Here is a 14,599-nt window from a genome sequence, read left to right as displayed (position 1 = left end):
TGAATAGGCCCTCGAGGAGCGAGTACCTAGGAGCGCCGAGGTTCCTGAAAGAAAGCAGACAGGACCCCCGAGGGGCGGGTGTCCTTAAGGTTAGGCAGATTAACCCCGGAGGGCGAGTAGAAGCGAGAGTCCCCCGAGGAGCAGGTACCCAGAGCTTCCGTAGTAGCGAGATACCCCGGAGGGTAGTGAGGAATCCAAGCGAGCAGCTTAGAAGCAGTCATATTAGCAAAACCGAAGTCCTTGCTAACTCGTTCAATTGGAGTGGAGCGGAGGTTTAAATACCCGGAGGTACTGACATCATGCGGTGGGGCCACCCCTGAGGTTCCCGCCATGACAATTTAAAAAATGTAAGCAGTGTGCGCATGTGCCCTAGGAGGCCTCAGGAAGAAGCATGGTGGACGGGGACGCCCATGCTGGCTCAGAGACGCCGAGGGTTTCGGAAAACAGCAGCGGAGGCAGCCATTCTTCCAATGGAGGAGGAAAAGGGTAAAAGAGAAGTGAGGCAGAGCGGTCGCAGCCATCTGCGACCGACGGACGCAACAATAACCCCTTTCAAAGGACCCTCTCCAGGACCTCTTCCTGGTGGTCTGGGTTTTCGAGGGTGTGCGAGATGAAATTGACGTACCATGTCTTTATCCATGATGTTGGCCAGAGGCTCCCATTAGTTTTCTTCTGGTCCATAACCCTCCCAGGAGATGAGGTATTCCCACATCTTGCCTCTCTTGCGGACATCCAAGATGTCATCTACAGCATGCCCAATATCGTCCTCCGAGTCCAGGTTAGTGGGTTCTGGGGTCTTCTTAGAGAACTCTGAGAGCATCAAGGGTTTTAACAGAGAGACATGGAAGATGTTACGTACTCTCATTGATGGGGGTAGTTTCAGACTGTACATCAGATCTCCCAAGCGCCGAAGGATAGCAAAGGGTCCTATTTAGCGAGGTGTAAAATGTGCTGAAGGTAGTTTAAGATGGAGGAACTTGGTACTCAGCCAGACTTTGTCTCCAGGCTGAAACTGAGGTGCCTCTCGATGGTGAGCATCGTAGATCTTTTTTGCTTTCTGTCCTGCTTTAAGGAGTAGATCCTTTGTTTGCTTCCAAAGCTGAGATAATTCTGCTGCAGTGGCCTGTCTAGTAGGAGAAGCCACTGATAAGGGAGTTGGCAGAGGAAGAAGCGGTTGTTGTCCATAGACAAGTTGGAAGGGAGAAGACCCCATAGATGTAGCAGGATGCGAGTTGATAGCAAATTCTGCCCAAGGCAGCAAGTCCGCCCAGTCACTCTGTCTTGAATTATCGTAGGACTGAAGAAATTGTTTAAGCATTCTGTTCATTCTTTCAGTCTGTCCATTAGATTGAGGGTGGTGAGCGGAGGTCAAGTCCAATGAGATGTCAAACTTTTGACATAGGGCTCTCCAGAACTTAGCAGTGAATTGTACTCCTCTGTCAGACAGAATATGCTTAGGCATTCCATGAAGGCGGAAGATATGTCTGATGAAGAGTCTTGCTAACTCCACGGCTAAAGGTAATCCTGGTAAGGCTACAAAATGTGCCATCTTGGAGAAGCAACCAAATGGTATTGTTCCCATTGGAGAGTGGTAAGTCTACCACAAAATCGGTTGCTATATGTGGCCAGGGTTCATCTGGCACTGGCAGGGGTTGAAGCAGACCCCAAGGACGTCCGGCTGGTGGCTTTTGCTTGGTGCAGACAGTGCAGGAACTCACATAAGCTTGTACATCCTTTTTGATGGTTGGCCACCAGTAATACCGCTGTAACATGGCCAAAATATGACTCTGTCCAGGATGGCCAGCCAGGCGGGAATCGTGCACCCACTTCAACAGCTTCTTCCTTTGATTTCTAGCCACAACCTTCCTCCCAGCGGTACAACATGAGTGGCTGCAAGAACCACTTTCTCGGGATCAGTAATGTGATGGGGTTCGTCAGGCACATCCTGAGGGGAGAAGGATCGTGACAGGGCATCAGTCCAGGTGTTCTTCTCTCCCGGATGATATTTCAGAAGGAAATCGAATCTGTTAAAGAACAGTGACCATCTTGCTTGACGGTGATTGAGTCGTTGTGCATGTCTGAGGTACTCCAAGTTCTTGTAATCGGTGTACACTACTATCTGATGTTGTGCGCCTTCCAGCCAAGGATGCCACTCCTCAAAGGCCAGCTTTTGGCTCCCTGGAGTCTGTCAAATAGTTCAGAAAATAAGGGCAGGGGATACCGGTCCTTGATGGTAATTTCATTCAGACCCCTATAGTCGATGCAGGGACGTAAGGTGCCATCTTTTTTTCCCACAAAAAGATTCCTGCACTAGCCGGGGATTTGGAGGGTCTGATAAATCCTTTTTGAAGGTTTTCTTGTATATAGGTGGACATGGCCTTAGTCTCAGCTACAGAAAGAGGGTAAACTCTTCCTTTTGGAGGCTCAGTATTGGGTTTCAGTTTTATAGCACAGTCAAAAACTCTTTGAGGTGGAAGTACATCTGACGCTTGTTTAGAGAAGACATCCTGGAAGGAGGCATATTGTGGAGGTAAACCTGGTAAAGTTGGTATAGTAGGCATGCATATTAGCGGCAAAACTTCTGCGAGACACCGGCCATGACAGCCAGGTCCCCACCGGGATAATTCCAGCGTTGCCCAGTTAAACTGTGGGATATGATCTTGTAGCCAGGGCAGTCCAAGTACTACCAGATGCATGGCCTTTTCCAATATGAGGAATGAGATGGTTTCAGAATGTAAAGCTCCGGTGCGCAGGCAGATGGCCTGGGTAATAAACGAAACCTCTCCAGGCAGTGATTCCCCATGGATTGAAGACAATAGCAATGGCTTAGCTATTGGTGTGGTAGGAATCCGTAGATGTTCTGCTAAGCGTTTTAAGATGAAATTTCCTCCAGCTCCGGAGTCTATGAGGGCAAGGATCTGAAACTCAGGGCTTCTGCAAATAAGTGGGACTGGTAGAGATAATGGAGGAGATGGAGCGGTGAGGCCTAGGAGGAGTCCTCCTGCGGATCCTAGGCCTGTAAGTTTCCCGGACAGATGGGACAGGTTTGGATGGCATGGCCCAATTGGCCACAGTACATGCATAATCCCATGCTTTTGCAGAATCGTCTTTCTTTAGAAATTAAATGACTTCGTCCTAGTTGCAAAGGCTCATCTTCTAAGGGAACAGACGGTAGGCTTGAGGCAATTGGCACAGGTTTAGGATGGTTAGCTCCCGGTACGGGCTTCCGAGGACTCTTAGCCTCTTCAGTCCGGTCTCAAATATGGCGGTCTATTCTCCCAGCCAGTTACCCCTGAGATATTCAAGGGTATCAGGCAGATCACGAGCCACCAGTTCGTCCTTTAAGCGAGAGTTGATGCCCTCCATGAAGATAGCACTTAAATATCCTGTGTCCCAGTGTAGTTCGGATGCTAAAGTCTTGAATTCAATCACATAGTCTGTTAGCGGCTTATTACCTTGCTGGAGATTAAGCAGAGCGGAACCAGTGATGGTCTGGCGAGCTGGGTCATTGAAGACAGACTTGAAAAGTTTCAGAAATCCTGATAGGTCATTCAGGATAGGATCTTCACGTTCCCATAACGGTGAAGCCCAAGCCAAGGCTCTTCCTTCAAGTAGAGATAGGATATAGATGGTCTTGGAAGCTTCTGTGGGAAAGAGGGTAGGTTGCAAAGAAAAATGCATACTGCATTGGTTGACAAACCCTCTACACATTCGTGCTTCACCCGTGAAGCGGGTAGGCTTGGATAATGGTACAGTGGTCTTGACAGTCACCACCAGAGACAGCAATTCTTTCACTGGAGTTGCCGAAGTATTCAGTTGTGCATGTAACTGACTGAAGGCAGCAGTCAGACTTTCCAGAGACCTTTGTTGCTCAGTAATCTGCTGGGCTAGGCCAGGAATGGCCTGCAAGGCTGTGAGCTGAGCCAAGTCCGTGGAGTTAGCAATCTATTGGGTTTGTGGCATATTGTGGACACTTGGTCGAAGTGGTGATGACTCCTCCCACAGGGAGGGGCCCCGTGGGGAACCATAACGATTGGCTAGACTCTAGTAAGCAGACACTGAGGAGAGAAAGCTTTATTATACTGCAGTTGGTGAGTAGAATCTTGCCCAAGGAATGGACAGTACTGTAGTCCAGCGATACCACAGTAAGCTCAGACAGTCTTTGTAGATGAAGGTCTCACCCAGCTGTAGCAAAGGTCCGGTAGTGTTCCGCAGCGAGGGATAGGCCATGAACCTGAAGGGTGGAATGAAGAGAGCTGGAGCGTAGTGATACTCACAGAGCAGCAGTGCTGATAACTTCCTTCGGTAGTTGAATGAAGAGAAGGACCCGAGATCCGAGGCGCAGGATACCCTGAGCTGAATAGGCCCTCGAGGAACGAGTACTTAGGAGCGCCGAGGGTTCCTGAAAGAAATCAGACAGGACCCCCGAGGGGCGGGTGTCCTTAAGGTTAGGCAGATTAACCCCGGAGGGCGAGTAGAAGTGAGAGTCCCCCGGGAAGCGGGTACCCAGAGCTTCCGTAGTAGCGAAATACTCCGGAAGGTAGTGAGGAATCCAAGTGAGCAGCTTAGAAGTGGTCAGAATAGAAAAAACGAAGTTCTTGCTAACTCGTTCAATTGGAGCGGAGCGGTGGTTTAAGTACCCGGAGGTACTGACGTCATGCGGTGGGGCCGCCCCTGAGATTGCCGCCATGACGTATTAAAAAACGTAGGCAGCGCGCGCGTGCCCTAGAAGGCCTCAGGAAGAAGCATGGCAGTTGGGGACGCCCATGCTGGCTTGGAGACGCTGAGGGTTTCGGCAAACAGCAGTGGAGGCAGCCATTCTTCCAATGGAGGAGGAAAAGAGTAAAAGAGAGGTGTGGCAGAGCGGTCGCAGCCATCTGCAACCGACGAACGCAACACCCAGTGTTTGTTCAAAGTAGTGTGGTTGCCGTTATAGTCCTCTTGGGTACTCAGAATGGTTAACAAATAGAAAAAAAAAAAAGTAAAGTGATACATTTTTATTGGACTAATACATTTAATACATTTCTTGACTAGCTTTTGGAAGCTAATTCTCCCGTATGTCAGAACAGAATCAGTAAAAGTTGACACTGGAAAATATAAATGAATCAATACAGGCTTTCCAATGATGTTGTGAAGGAGAAGAAGGGCTGGAGGTTGATGGGTGATTAGAAGGTGACAGGCAATATAATTATATGGCTCAAAATGAATTAAGAAAACAGGGTCTTTGGGTGCTTTCTTGTCTGTTCTGAAGTATCTGATCATTCTAACTACACAAGTCTTATTTTCCTGGTTTGTTTTCCTTTAATTATCCTATCATAAGGTCATTGATGCCATGGTCTGGTTTCAAAAAAGGGTCCCTCATAGACTGACCACAGATCATTTTTAAATGCATTTTTTAAATGACTGAAATGTAGTCTTGCTTTTCCTTTTCTTTCAATACCTATCTCATTTTTCTAAGCGTTGTTGCAGAATTTCTATCAGGAAAGGTTTGCCTTTTTGAAGATGATACCAAAATCTGCAACAGTTTAGATACCTTGAAAGGTGTGGAAAACACGAAAAGGGATCTTGTAAAACTTGAGAAATGGCAGCTAAGATTAAATGCAAAAGCCCAAGGAAGTACTACAGTATGGGTTGAAATTATGTGCACAAAACAAGGACAGAATCTGGAGAACATCATATTTGATGATCTTAAGGCAACACAATGGCAAAGACATAAAAATATTTAGGTCCGCAGGGAGAATAGCCAGCAGGAAAAAGGAGAGTGATGTTGCTTTGTAAAAGTCTCTGGTGAGATGTCATTTGGGATACTGTGTATAATTCTGGAGACACACTTTCAAAAGGAAATAAACTGAATAGTCAGTCCAGGGTACAGCTACTAAAATGGTCAAACGTCTTTATAACAAAGTATATAGGGACAGATTTAAAGATCTAGACATATGTTTATTCCGCAGGCAAGGAGGGAATGAGGAGATATCGTGGAGACATTTAAATACTTCCCAAGTTATCAATTCACAGGAGGTGGGCCTCTTTCAATAGAAAGGAGGTTCTGGAATGAGGGCACATGGGATGAGGGTAAAAGGGGGTGGATAAATAGTGCCTGCAGACTCTACATTTCTGCACAAAGTTTGAAAGCTGCCCTTATAACATACAGCAATCTGAAATACAGTGGTGAATAGATAACATTATTACCTGTCTGAAATCTTGAACTTTGATATATCCAAAACCATTTTCATCACATGATTGAAAAGATCTTCTCAGTGATCTCCAACAATGCCGGACTTTGGGCTGAATTCTTACCATAGCATCAAAAAATATGCGACTCCCAATTCCAGTACTCATCTAACCAATTTAAAAAGGAAACATGCTATTTGATAAAATTGGCAAGAATAGATTGTATACTATATATTTATAGCATAACAGACACAGCAATGTTCTCCAGCAATTACAATTGAATCAATTATATAGTGTGAGGTCTAGATTGGAATCCCATTAATTTAAGAACATAAGTGGCAGCATGGTGGATCAGACCAAAGGTACAAAACACAAAAGGCTACAAACAGTCCTTAATAACTGTAATATCACACCATAAGGACACTAATTAGCAATATTGAAATATAGCAATTTTAACATACATATAATCAAATATCATAATTTTTTAATGCTAGAATTTTATTACAGATGTAATTTTCATACAGAAATTTATCACACATTTATAATTTTTTATATTATTTTTAAACAATCTTTAAAGGAACATATGGACACCATATATCATACACCAATATCCCTGATAAATAACCATAAATACCCCCATATCCTAAAATTCAACACAAACATTCATCCATCCACATTCATCCTATTATTACAATACATAAATTAAAACCCCATCCCAACATTTTTATTGCACCATATCCCAACTTTTCAACATATATTGTTGATTGATTCAGAACACGGGTATTCTAGAGGCTCTCAACTCAGATCCATGATCTTCACAAACTCGATATTTTCAACATTCATCTTTCACTTCTTAATAATTTGTAAATCCACCTTCCCAACAAGGAACCTCGTTTTGCCAATCAGGCTTCTTCAGGGGTTGTCTTTTGTAATACCCTCTGATATGTGCTTTCACTCTCAATGAGAATAACAATCCCCCGTTGTCCCGAACCTTCAAACTTTTCTTACATTGGTGTCCAACACTTCCTATAATATATACAATCATTAGTTACAACAAATTTCATCACCCAATATGTATATTAACTACACTTTCAAATTACTCACTCTCTGTAGGGTCTTACATCACCAACTTGTCTCGTATATTCACTAAATATCTTCCAATAATGTCTTGAATCAACTATAACAAAATAATATTTAGTCATATATCCCAACTATCTGTATCTAATATCGCTACCACACACCCCCTTGATTTTCTTACACTCACTACATACTACATTAAATGGGGCACAACAGTCACCAGATATTTTAAACATAATATGCCGTCCATTCAATTTCAGAATTGAGGCCGCACGGGTATACAGTCGACCATTGAAAGATAAATTTCTGCTCTGTTCGCCATAACCATTTCATCACTTCTCCTCGAAATCCATCTACACATTGTGATAACACACAAAACCTTAAATCTGCAATCTCATGATGGGCATTATCCCAATGCGTTACTAAGGGAGCGCCTTCTTTATGGGTCCGGATGTTACTTTTGAAGTATGTATTTTCTAGGGATGTGAATCGTGTCCTCGATCGTCTTAACGATCGATTTCGGCTGGGAGGGGGAGGGAATCGTATTGTTGCCGTTTGGGGGGGTAAAATATCGTGAAAAATCGTTAAAAATCGTGAAAAATCGAAAAATCGAAAAACCGGCACATTAAAACCCCCTAAAACCCACCCCCGACCCTTTAAATTAAATCCCCCACCCTCCCGAACCCCCCCCAAATAACTTAAATAACCTGCGGGTCCAGCGGCGGTCCGGAACGGCAGCGGTCCGGAACGGGCTCCTGCTCTGAATCTTGTCGTCTTCAGCCGGCGCCATTTTCCAAAATGGCGCCGAAAAATGGCGGCAGCCATAGACGAAAAAGATTGGATGGCAGGAGGTCCTTCCGGACCCCCGCTGGACTTTTGGCAAGTCTCGTGGGGGTCAGGAGGCCCCCCACAAGCTGGCCAAAGTTCCTGGAGGTCCAGCGGGGGTCAGGGAGCGATTTCCCGCCGCGAATCGTTTTCGTACGGAAAATGGCGCCGGCCATACGCGTATGGCCGGTGCCATTTTCCGTACGGAAAATGGCGCCGGCAGGAGATCGACTGCAGGAGGTCGTTCAGCGAGGCGCCGGAACCCTCGCTGAACGACCTCCTGCAGTCGATCTCCTGCCGGTGCCATTTTCCGTACGAAAACGATTCGCGGCGGGAAATCGCTCCCTGACCCCCGCTGGACCTCCAGGAACTTTTGGCCAGCTTGTGGGGGGCCTCCTGACCCCCACGAGACTTGCCAAAAGTCCAGCGGGGGTCCGGAAGGACCTCCTGCCGTCCAATCTTTTTCGTCTATGGCCGCCGCCATTTTTCGGCGCCATTTTGGAAAATGGCGCCGGCTGAAGACGACAAGATTCAGAGCAGGAGCCCGTTCCGGACCGCTGCCGTTCCGGACCGCCGCTGGACCCGCAGGTTATTTAAGTTATTTGGGGGGGGTTCGGGAGGGTGGGGGATTTAATTTAAAGGGTCGGGGGTGGGTTTTAGGGGGTTTTAGTGTGCCGGCTCACGATTCTAACGATTTATAACGATAAATCGTTAGAATCTGTATTGTATTGTGTTCCATAACGGTTTAAGACGATATTAAAATTATCGGACGATAATTTTAATCGTCCTAAAACGATTCACATCCCTAGTATTTTCACATACAAGATTGAAGACTTGGTTATTTAAACAAGCCTTCCCAGACAACTCTTAACCACCTCCATTTCCTCCCAAGCAATGTAGCCAATTGGCTCTGTAAATAATTATTAACTTATGTTTAACCCTTTACTGCTCTTTTCTCCTTCTCCCAGTTCTATTACCTTGTTTCATTGTAACTGCAACCCTGATGCACCTATTATAGTTTTATTGTTCTATGCACCACTCGTTCTAATGTAAACCGGCATGATATGATCTGCTCATGAATGCTGGTATATAAAAAACCTAAATAAATAAATAAAAAATAAATAAAATAAATACTGAACATCCATGACATGTAGTTCCCTGCATCCAGAAATTGACTTCAGTAAATCCCAACGTTTTAGTATTATTTTTTTAATCAGCAATCCCTTGGAGGAATATGGTATACTGCACACCAATCTATCCAACTGAGTTTTATCACTCTTGATTAAAAGGTTCTCCCTATTGGCATATAATCCCCTCTTAAATGCCCGTTTTACAATCTTTTTGGGATAGCCCCTAGCAATAAATTTCTTACTCAGAAATTGTGCTTTCCTCTTATATTCCTCTACTGAATGACAAAGACGTCTATATCTCAGGAATTGACTAATTGGGATGGATTCCCTTAGTTTCCTGGGGTGGAAACTATTGAAATGGAGGATTGAATTCCTATGAGTGGGTTTTGCATATACTGTGGATGATAATCTACCATTATCCCAAAATATTTTCATGTCCAAAAACAAAATAGCACACTTTTCAATTTGTAACGTGAAGGTCAAATTATCATCCACCCGATTCAGCCATCCTTTGAAGATCTCTAGTGACTCCTCATCCCCAAGCCAAATCCAGAATAAGTCATCAATGTAACATTTCCAAAATTTCACATATTAAAATGAAGGGGACAGATAAATATGCATTTCTTCTATTTTAGCCATATATAAACACACCATAGATGGAGATACTGGGGATCCCATAGGGATCCCATTAATCTGCTTATAATAGATGCCATGAAATTCGAAATAATATTCAAATAATACTATTTTTGTCAACTCCATAATAATTGATCTTCGCGTGTCTGACATCTCCTCCTGTTCCATCATTTCTTCAATAATTTCTACCACTTTTTCTTGAGGTTTATTTGTATATAAGACGGTAATGTCTGTCATGACTAACATCCCTTCACATAAATCTTGTCCCTCTCGTGTTAATTCTGTAATGAAATCTGTAGAATCCCGTACAAATGACTTGATTTGTCTGACTTTTGGTTGTAAGAAATTATCTATAAACTTCGCTAGAGATTCGAAAATTGAACCAATGCCCGATACTATAGGTCTCCCAGGAGGGTTTATTAAAGATTTATGTATCTTCGGAACGAAATAAATATAGGGACTCACCGGACACCTCTATATAGGTATCTATATTCCCTTTTAGTTATCGCTTTAATGCGTAATGCATCTTCAAGAATTTTATTCACCTTGTTTTGTAAACACCTCACTGGGTCCATCTCTAGTACCCGATAGTATCTCTCATCATTCAATTGCAGCATAGCTTCATTGTGGTATTGTTGCTGGTTTAATACCACCACCACACCACCCTTATCTGCCGGCTGTACAACAATCGAATCATCATTCTGTATTGACTTAATAGCCAGCCGTTCTTCCTTAGTACAATTGTGTTGAAAATATATCCTTTCTACAATCGATCTCTCTTAACTCATCAATAACCAAGGTCTCAAACGCCACCACCAAAGGGCCCGGAGGTACCGTGGGCATCCATCCAGATGGTTTATGTAATCTATCCCTATTTATGAGTGTCTGATCACCAAAAACTTCCCGCAACCTAATTCTTCGAAAGAACTTCTGGATTTCAACCCGTGTTAAAAAAGAATCGTATCGCTGAATGGGGATAAATGACAATCCTTTATTTAAAGCAGATAATGCCGCAGAAGACAACAATTTACCAGATAAATTCACCACTACCGTGTTTCCCCGAAAATAAGACATCCCCCGAAAATAAGACCTAGTAGAGTTTTTGCCAAATTGCTAAATATAAGACCTCCCCCGAAAGTAAGACCTAGCACATATTACATGTAAACGATCGAATTAGCTACGGTATTCCCTCCCATACAGTAACGCGCGCCCCTGCCGTTTTGCCGCGTGTTTAACCTGCTAACTTACTGCCTACCCTTACCCCTGCGTTAGAGGAAGGGGTAAGGATAGGCGGCAAACTTTCCCCCAGCCCCCGCTCACCTGCCCTGGCTGTGTCCATGGGTGCTGGTCTCCGGGGCAGCCCCAGTCCTCTCCCCTCCTCCCGAAGCAATGAAAGTGGAAAAAAATCGAAAAAGCAAAAAAGCAAAAAAAAAAAAAGTTGCAAGAGAGAGAGGGGAGAGAGGACGGGCAATCCTATGCTCGGGATTGCCAGTCCTCTCCCCTCCTCCCGAAGCAAGGCGCGAAAAGCAGCCTTGCTCCGGGAGGAGGGGAGAGGACTGGCAGTGTAAAGCAACGAAATGACTTACTTTTTTCACAGCCCTCCTCCGGAGATGGAAATCGACGGACACAGATCGCGGCTCCCCTGCCTCCCGGAGGCGAAGTTGGATGCCTGCACGGGCGAAAGCGGCCCCTGTGCGTGCGATTGGGCCGCTCAATGCGTGACGTCACATGCCGTGATGCCAAATGTCGTGACGTCACGCATTGAGCGGCCCAATCGCACGCACAGGGGCCGCTTTCGCCCGTGCAGGCATCCATCTTCGCCTCCGGGAGGCAGGGGAGCCGCGATCAGTGTCAGTCGATGTCTGTCTCCGGAGGAGGGCTGTGAAAAAAGTAAGTCACTTCGTTGCTTTCCCGTACACTGCCAGTCCTCTCCCCTCCTCCCGGAGCAAGGCTGCTTTTCGCGCCTTGCTTCGGGAGGAGGAGAGAGGACTGGCAATCCCGAGCATACCGTAGGATTGCCTGTCCTCTCTCCCCTCTCTCTCTTGCAACTTTTATTTTTTTCACTTTTTCGCTTTTTTTTTTTTTTCTGCTTTCGTTGCTTGCTTCGGGAGGAGAGGAGAGAGGACTGGCAATCCCAAGCATAGGAGAACCGTCCACTTCCTGGTACCTGTCATTTCAAATGTCATTTGAACCTGTCATTTGAACCTGTCATTTCAAATGTCATTTGGTACCGGTATCTGTCATTTGAAATGACAGATACCGATACCAGCGTGTCCGTGAAGTGTTAGGCCAGCGCACCCAGGATACTGTATAGCGCTCTATACAGTAAAATGGGTTGCGTGGGCCTAACGCTTCACGGGCGCTTCTTACCGTAGACGCAGCTTGCATTTTTTAAAATTACTGTATAAAGAGCGTCACTCTTCTTTTTCAGTCAATCTGTGATTCTGTGAGCACGCAAGCCCAAAAGGGAAGAGAATGCAAGCTTTGTTTTCTTTTGTTCAGCAACTGCCCTATATATTGGTGATATAATTGGACATCTAGATTAATAAAATCTCATACAAATTGCTATAAGAAGGAAGGAATCAAATTAATCAGATTAGTCTGAGTTTCCTTTCTTCTGCATTCTCTCAAAGATCAACAAATGAATGGAGAAGAATGGATGGAAATGGACAATGTGCTCAACGCCCCGTTCTCTCAGGATTCAGTAACATCAGTGGTCATTTTCTAGGTTTGAGTCAGCAGCAGCCTCCACCTTTCAGTTTTTCCCAATGGAGAAAAGGAAGCAAGTTAAAAATGATCCCAGCAGGCAGAAGTAGTTGAATACAGACACCGAGGCAGGGAGAGCAGGCCCTCGAGGAGCGAGTTCATTTTTTTGTTCAACAATATACCGGTATGTGAATTCTCCTTCATGGAAAAATAAGACATGCCCTGAAAATAAGGCCTAGTGCATCTTTGGTAGCAAAAATTAATATAAGGCACTGTCTTATTTTCGGGGAAACAGGGTATGTTATTATCACTACTATGCTTTACCGTCTGAAATTCTATGGTTCTCGAGTCGAAGTGTTGCGTTTTATTCGATATTCATTTTATTCTGTATGAAGATTACATCTGTAATAAAATTCTAACATTAAAAAATGATGATATTTGATTATATGTATGTTAAAATCGCTATATTTCAATATTGCTAATTAGGATCAGAGCAAAGACCATTAAACCCGGCAGTCTGCTTCCAAGCCAGATCACTGGGAAATACCTGGCAGATTTCTATGGGAACTTCCATTACATGTTGCTTATTCCTAGACATAAAATGAGGTGAACTCCAAAAAGGAAGATTTTAAAAGCCAAGAGGGAGCTATATGAATTTAAATAGCTGGGAAGGGTGTGCATAAATTGAGTAGGCAGGGCCAGGACTGACACGTGTAACTCTAAATTTTCCTCACCCAGCATGTGAATGTTACACATTTATTTATTTATTTCGGATTTTTATATACCGACATTCTCAATACTAGTATCGAATCAGGTCGGTTTACATAGAACAAAACTGTCGCAATAAAGGCGTTGCTAACCAATGTTTATATTGTTTTGCTCTTTGTACTTTTTCCAGTTTTACTATATATCTATTGATAAGAGGGAACAGGAACTCCACACAATACTTAAGGTGTGGTCGTATTATATATTTATACAGAGGCATTATAATATTCACAGACTCTACTTAATTTTTTGACTACTGATGCACACCGAGCTAAAGATGTCCACAATGACTACAAGTCCTATTCGTGAGTGGTAACAACTAATGTGAAACAACATTGTGATTGTATACATATACAGTGCAATTTTTTAAGTAAAGATGGGGCATTGAATCCATGGGACTGCAAGCTCATTTTCATATGCATATCCCTATGGGCTTTTTCTTTGAAAATTCAGCCAGCAGAACACTGCAGGTATGGCTTTCAAATGAAGGCCTTGGGCATATTTTCCCTCCTCCTACCTAACCCTGTCTCTTCCCTGTCCCTTTTTTGCTATGGGTAATAGTAGCCCAGCTGGAAACACCATCAGTACTTTCACCTGCAGTATTGGGGTGTGGGGATGGGGGGTTTGAGCAATTTTCAGCAGTTCCATTTTCATGGGTAAAACACTGTTTTATCCACAGAAGTGACTTTGAAAATTGCCTTCATAGTTAAGCTCAGTGCTGTAGCCAGGCAAGTGAAAAAATGAGCCTTCACCCTATAAACAATACATATATATCTATATCTATCTATCTATCTATATATACACACATATATAAAGATATAGATATATGTATAAATGTTTTAGCATTATAAATAAATACAACTAAGACATTAGAGAACTAGCGATAGCCACTTATGAGCAAGTGTACAACCAGACATCCTCCACACAAAGTCTTCACACTGGGGCAGGGCACTCATTCTGGGATATAGACAGCTGTTCACTTATTTCACCCTAAATGTAAAAAAAAATAAGATACCGCTTTTCCATCTACAACTTTCTTTTATAAACTTTACATAAGAGAAATACACCAATTTATAATTCAGATATACCACCCAACCCTTATTTTTTTAAAATTTATTGATCCTTAACATATTTACCACAGCAAAAATGCACAAGTACATCTTCACAGGTGAAGTACAATTTACATAATATACAAATTCTGGTGTCATCTCAGTAACAGCAACACAAACTCTCATCTACCAGGCACTTTGGAAATAACACAAAACCCTCCAAAAACATATTCTGAACCTATA

At 43.7% G+C, this 14,599-nt stretch overlaps 1 protein-coding gene across 1 annotated transcript in view; it reads right to left on the bottom strand.

The window, feature by feature from the left end:
* EFCAB6 (EF-hand calcium binding domain 6) overlaps positions 1-14,599 on the bottom strand; it is a 958,412-nt gene that overhangs the window by 87,710 nt on the left and 856,103 nt on the right. The window contains exon 23 of the mRNA XM_029597490.1: positions 6,190-6,339. Within this exon, the coding sequence (XP_029453350.1) occupies positions 6,190-6,339 (150 nt within the window). The remainder of the gene's footprint in view (positions 1-6,189; positions 6,340-14,599) is intronic.

The sequence above is a fragment of the Rhinatrema bivittatum genome, chromosome 4, assembly GCF_901001135.1.
Source record: "Rhinatrema bivittatum chromosome 4, aRhiBiv1.1, whole genome shotgun sequence".
Classification (NCBI taxonomy): domain Eukaryota; kingdom Metazoa; phylum Chordata; class Amphibia; order Gymnophiona; family Rhinatrematidae; genus Rhinatrema; species Rhinatrema bivittatum.
Note: the sequence above shows the minus strand (reverse complement) of the source record. Positions and strands in the feature narration are given on the sequence as shown.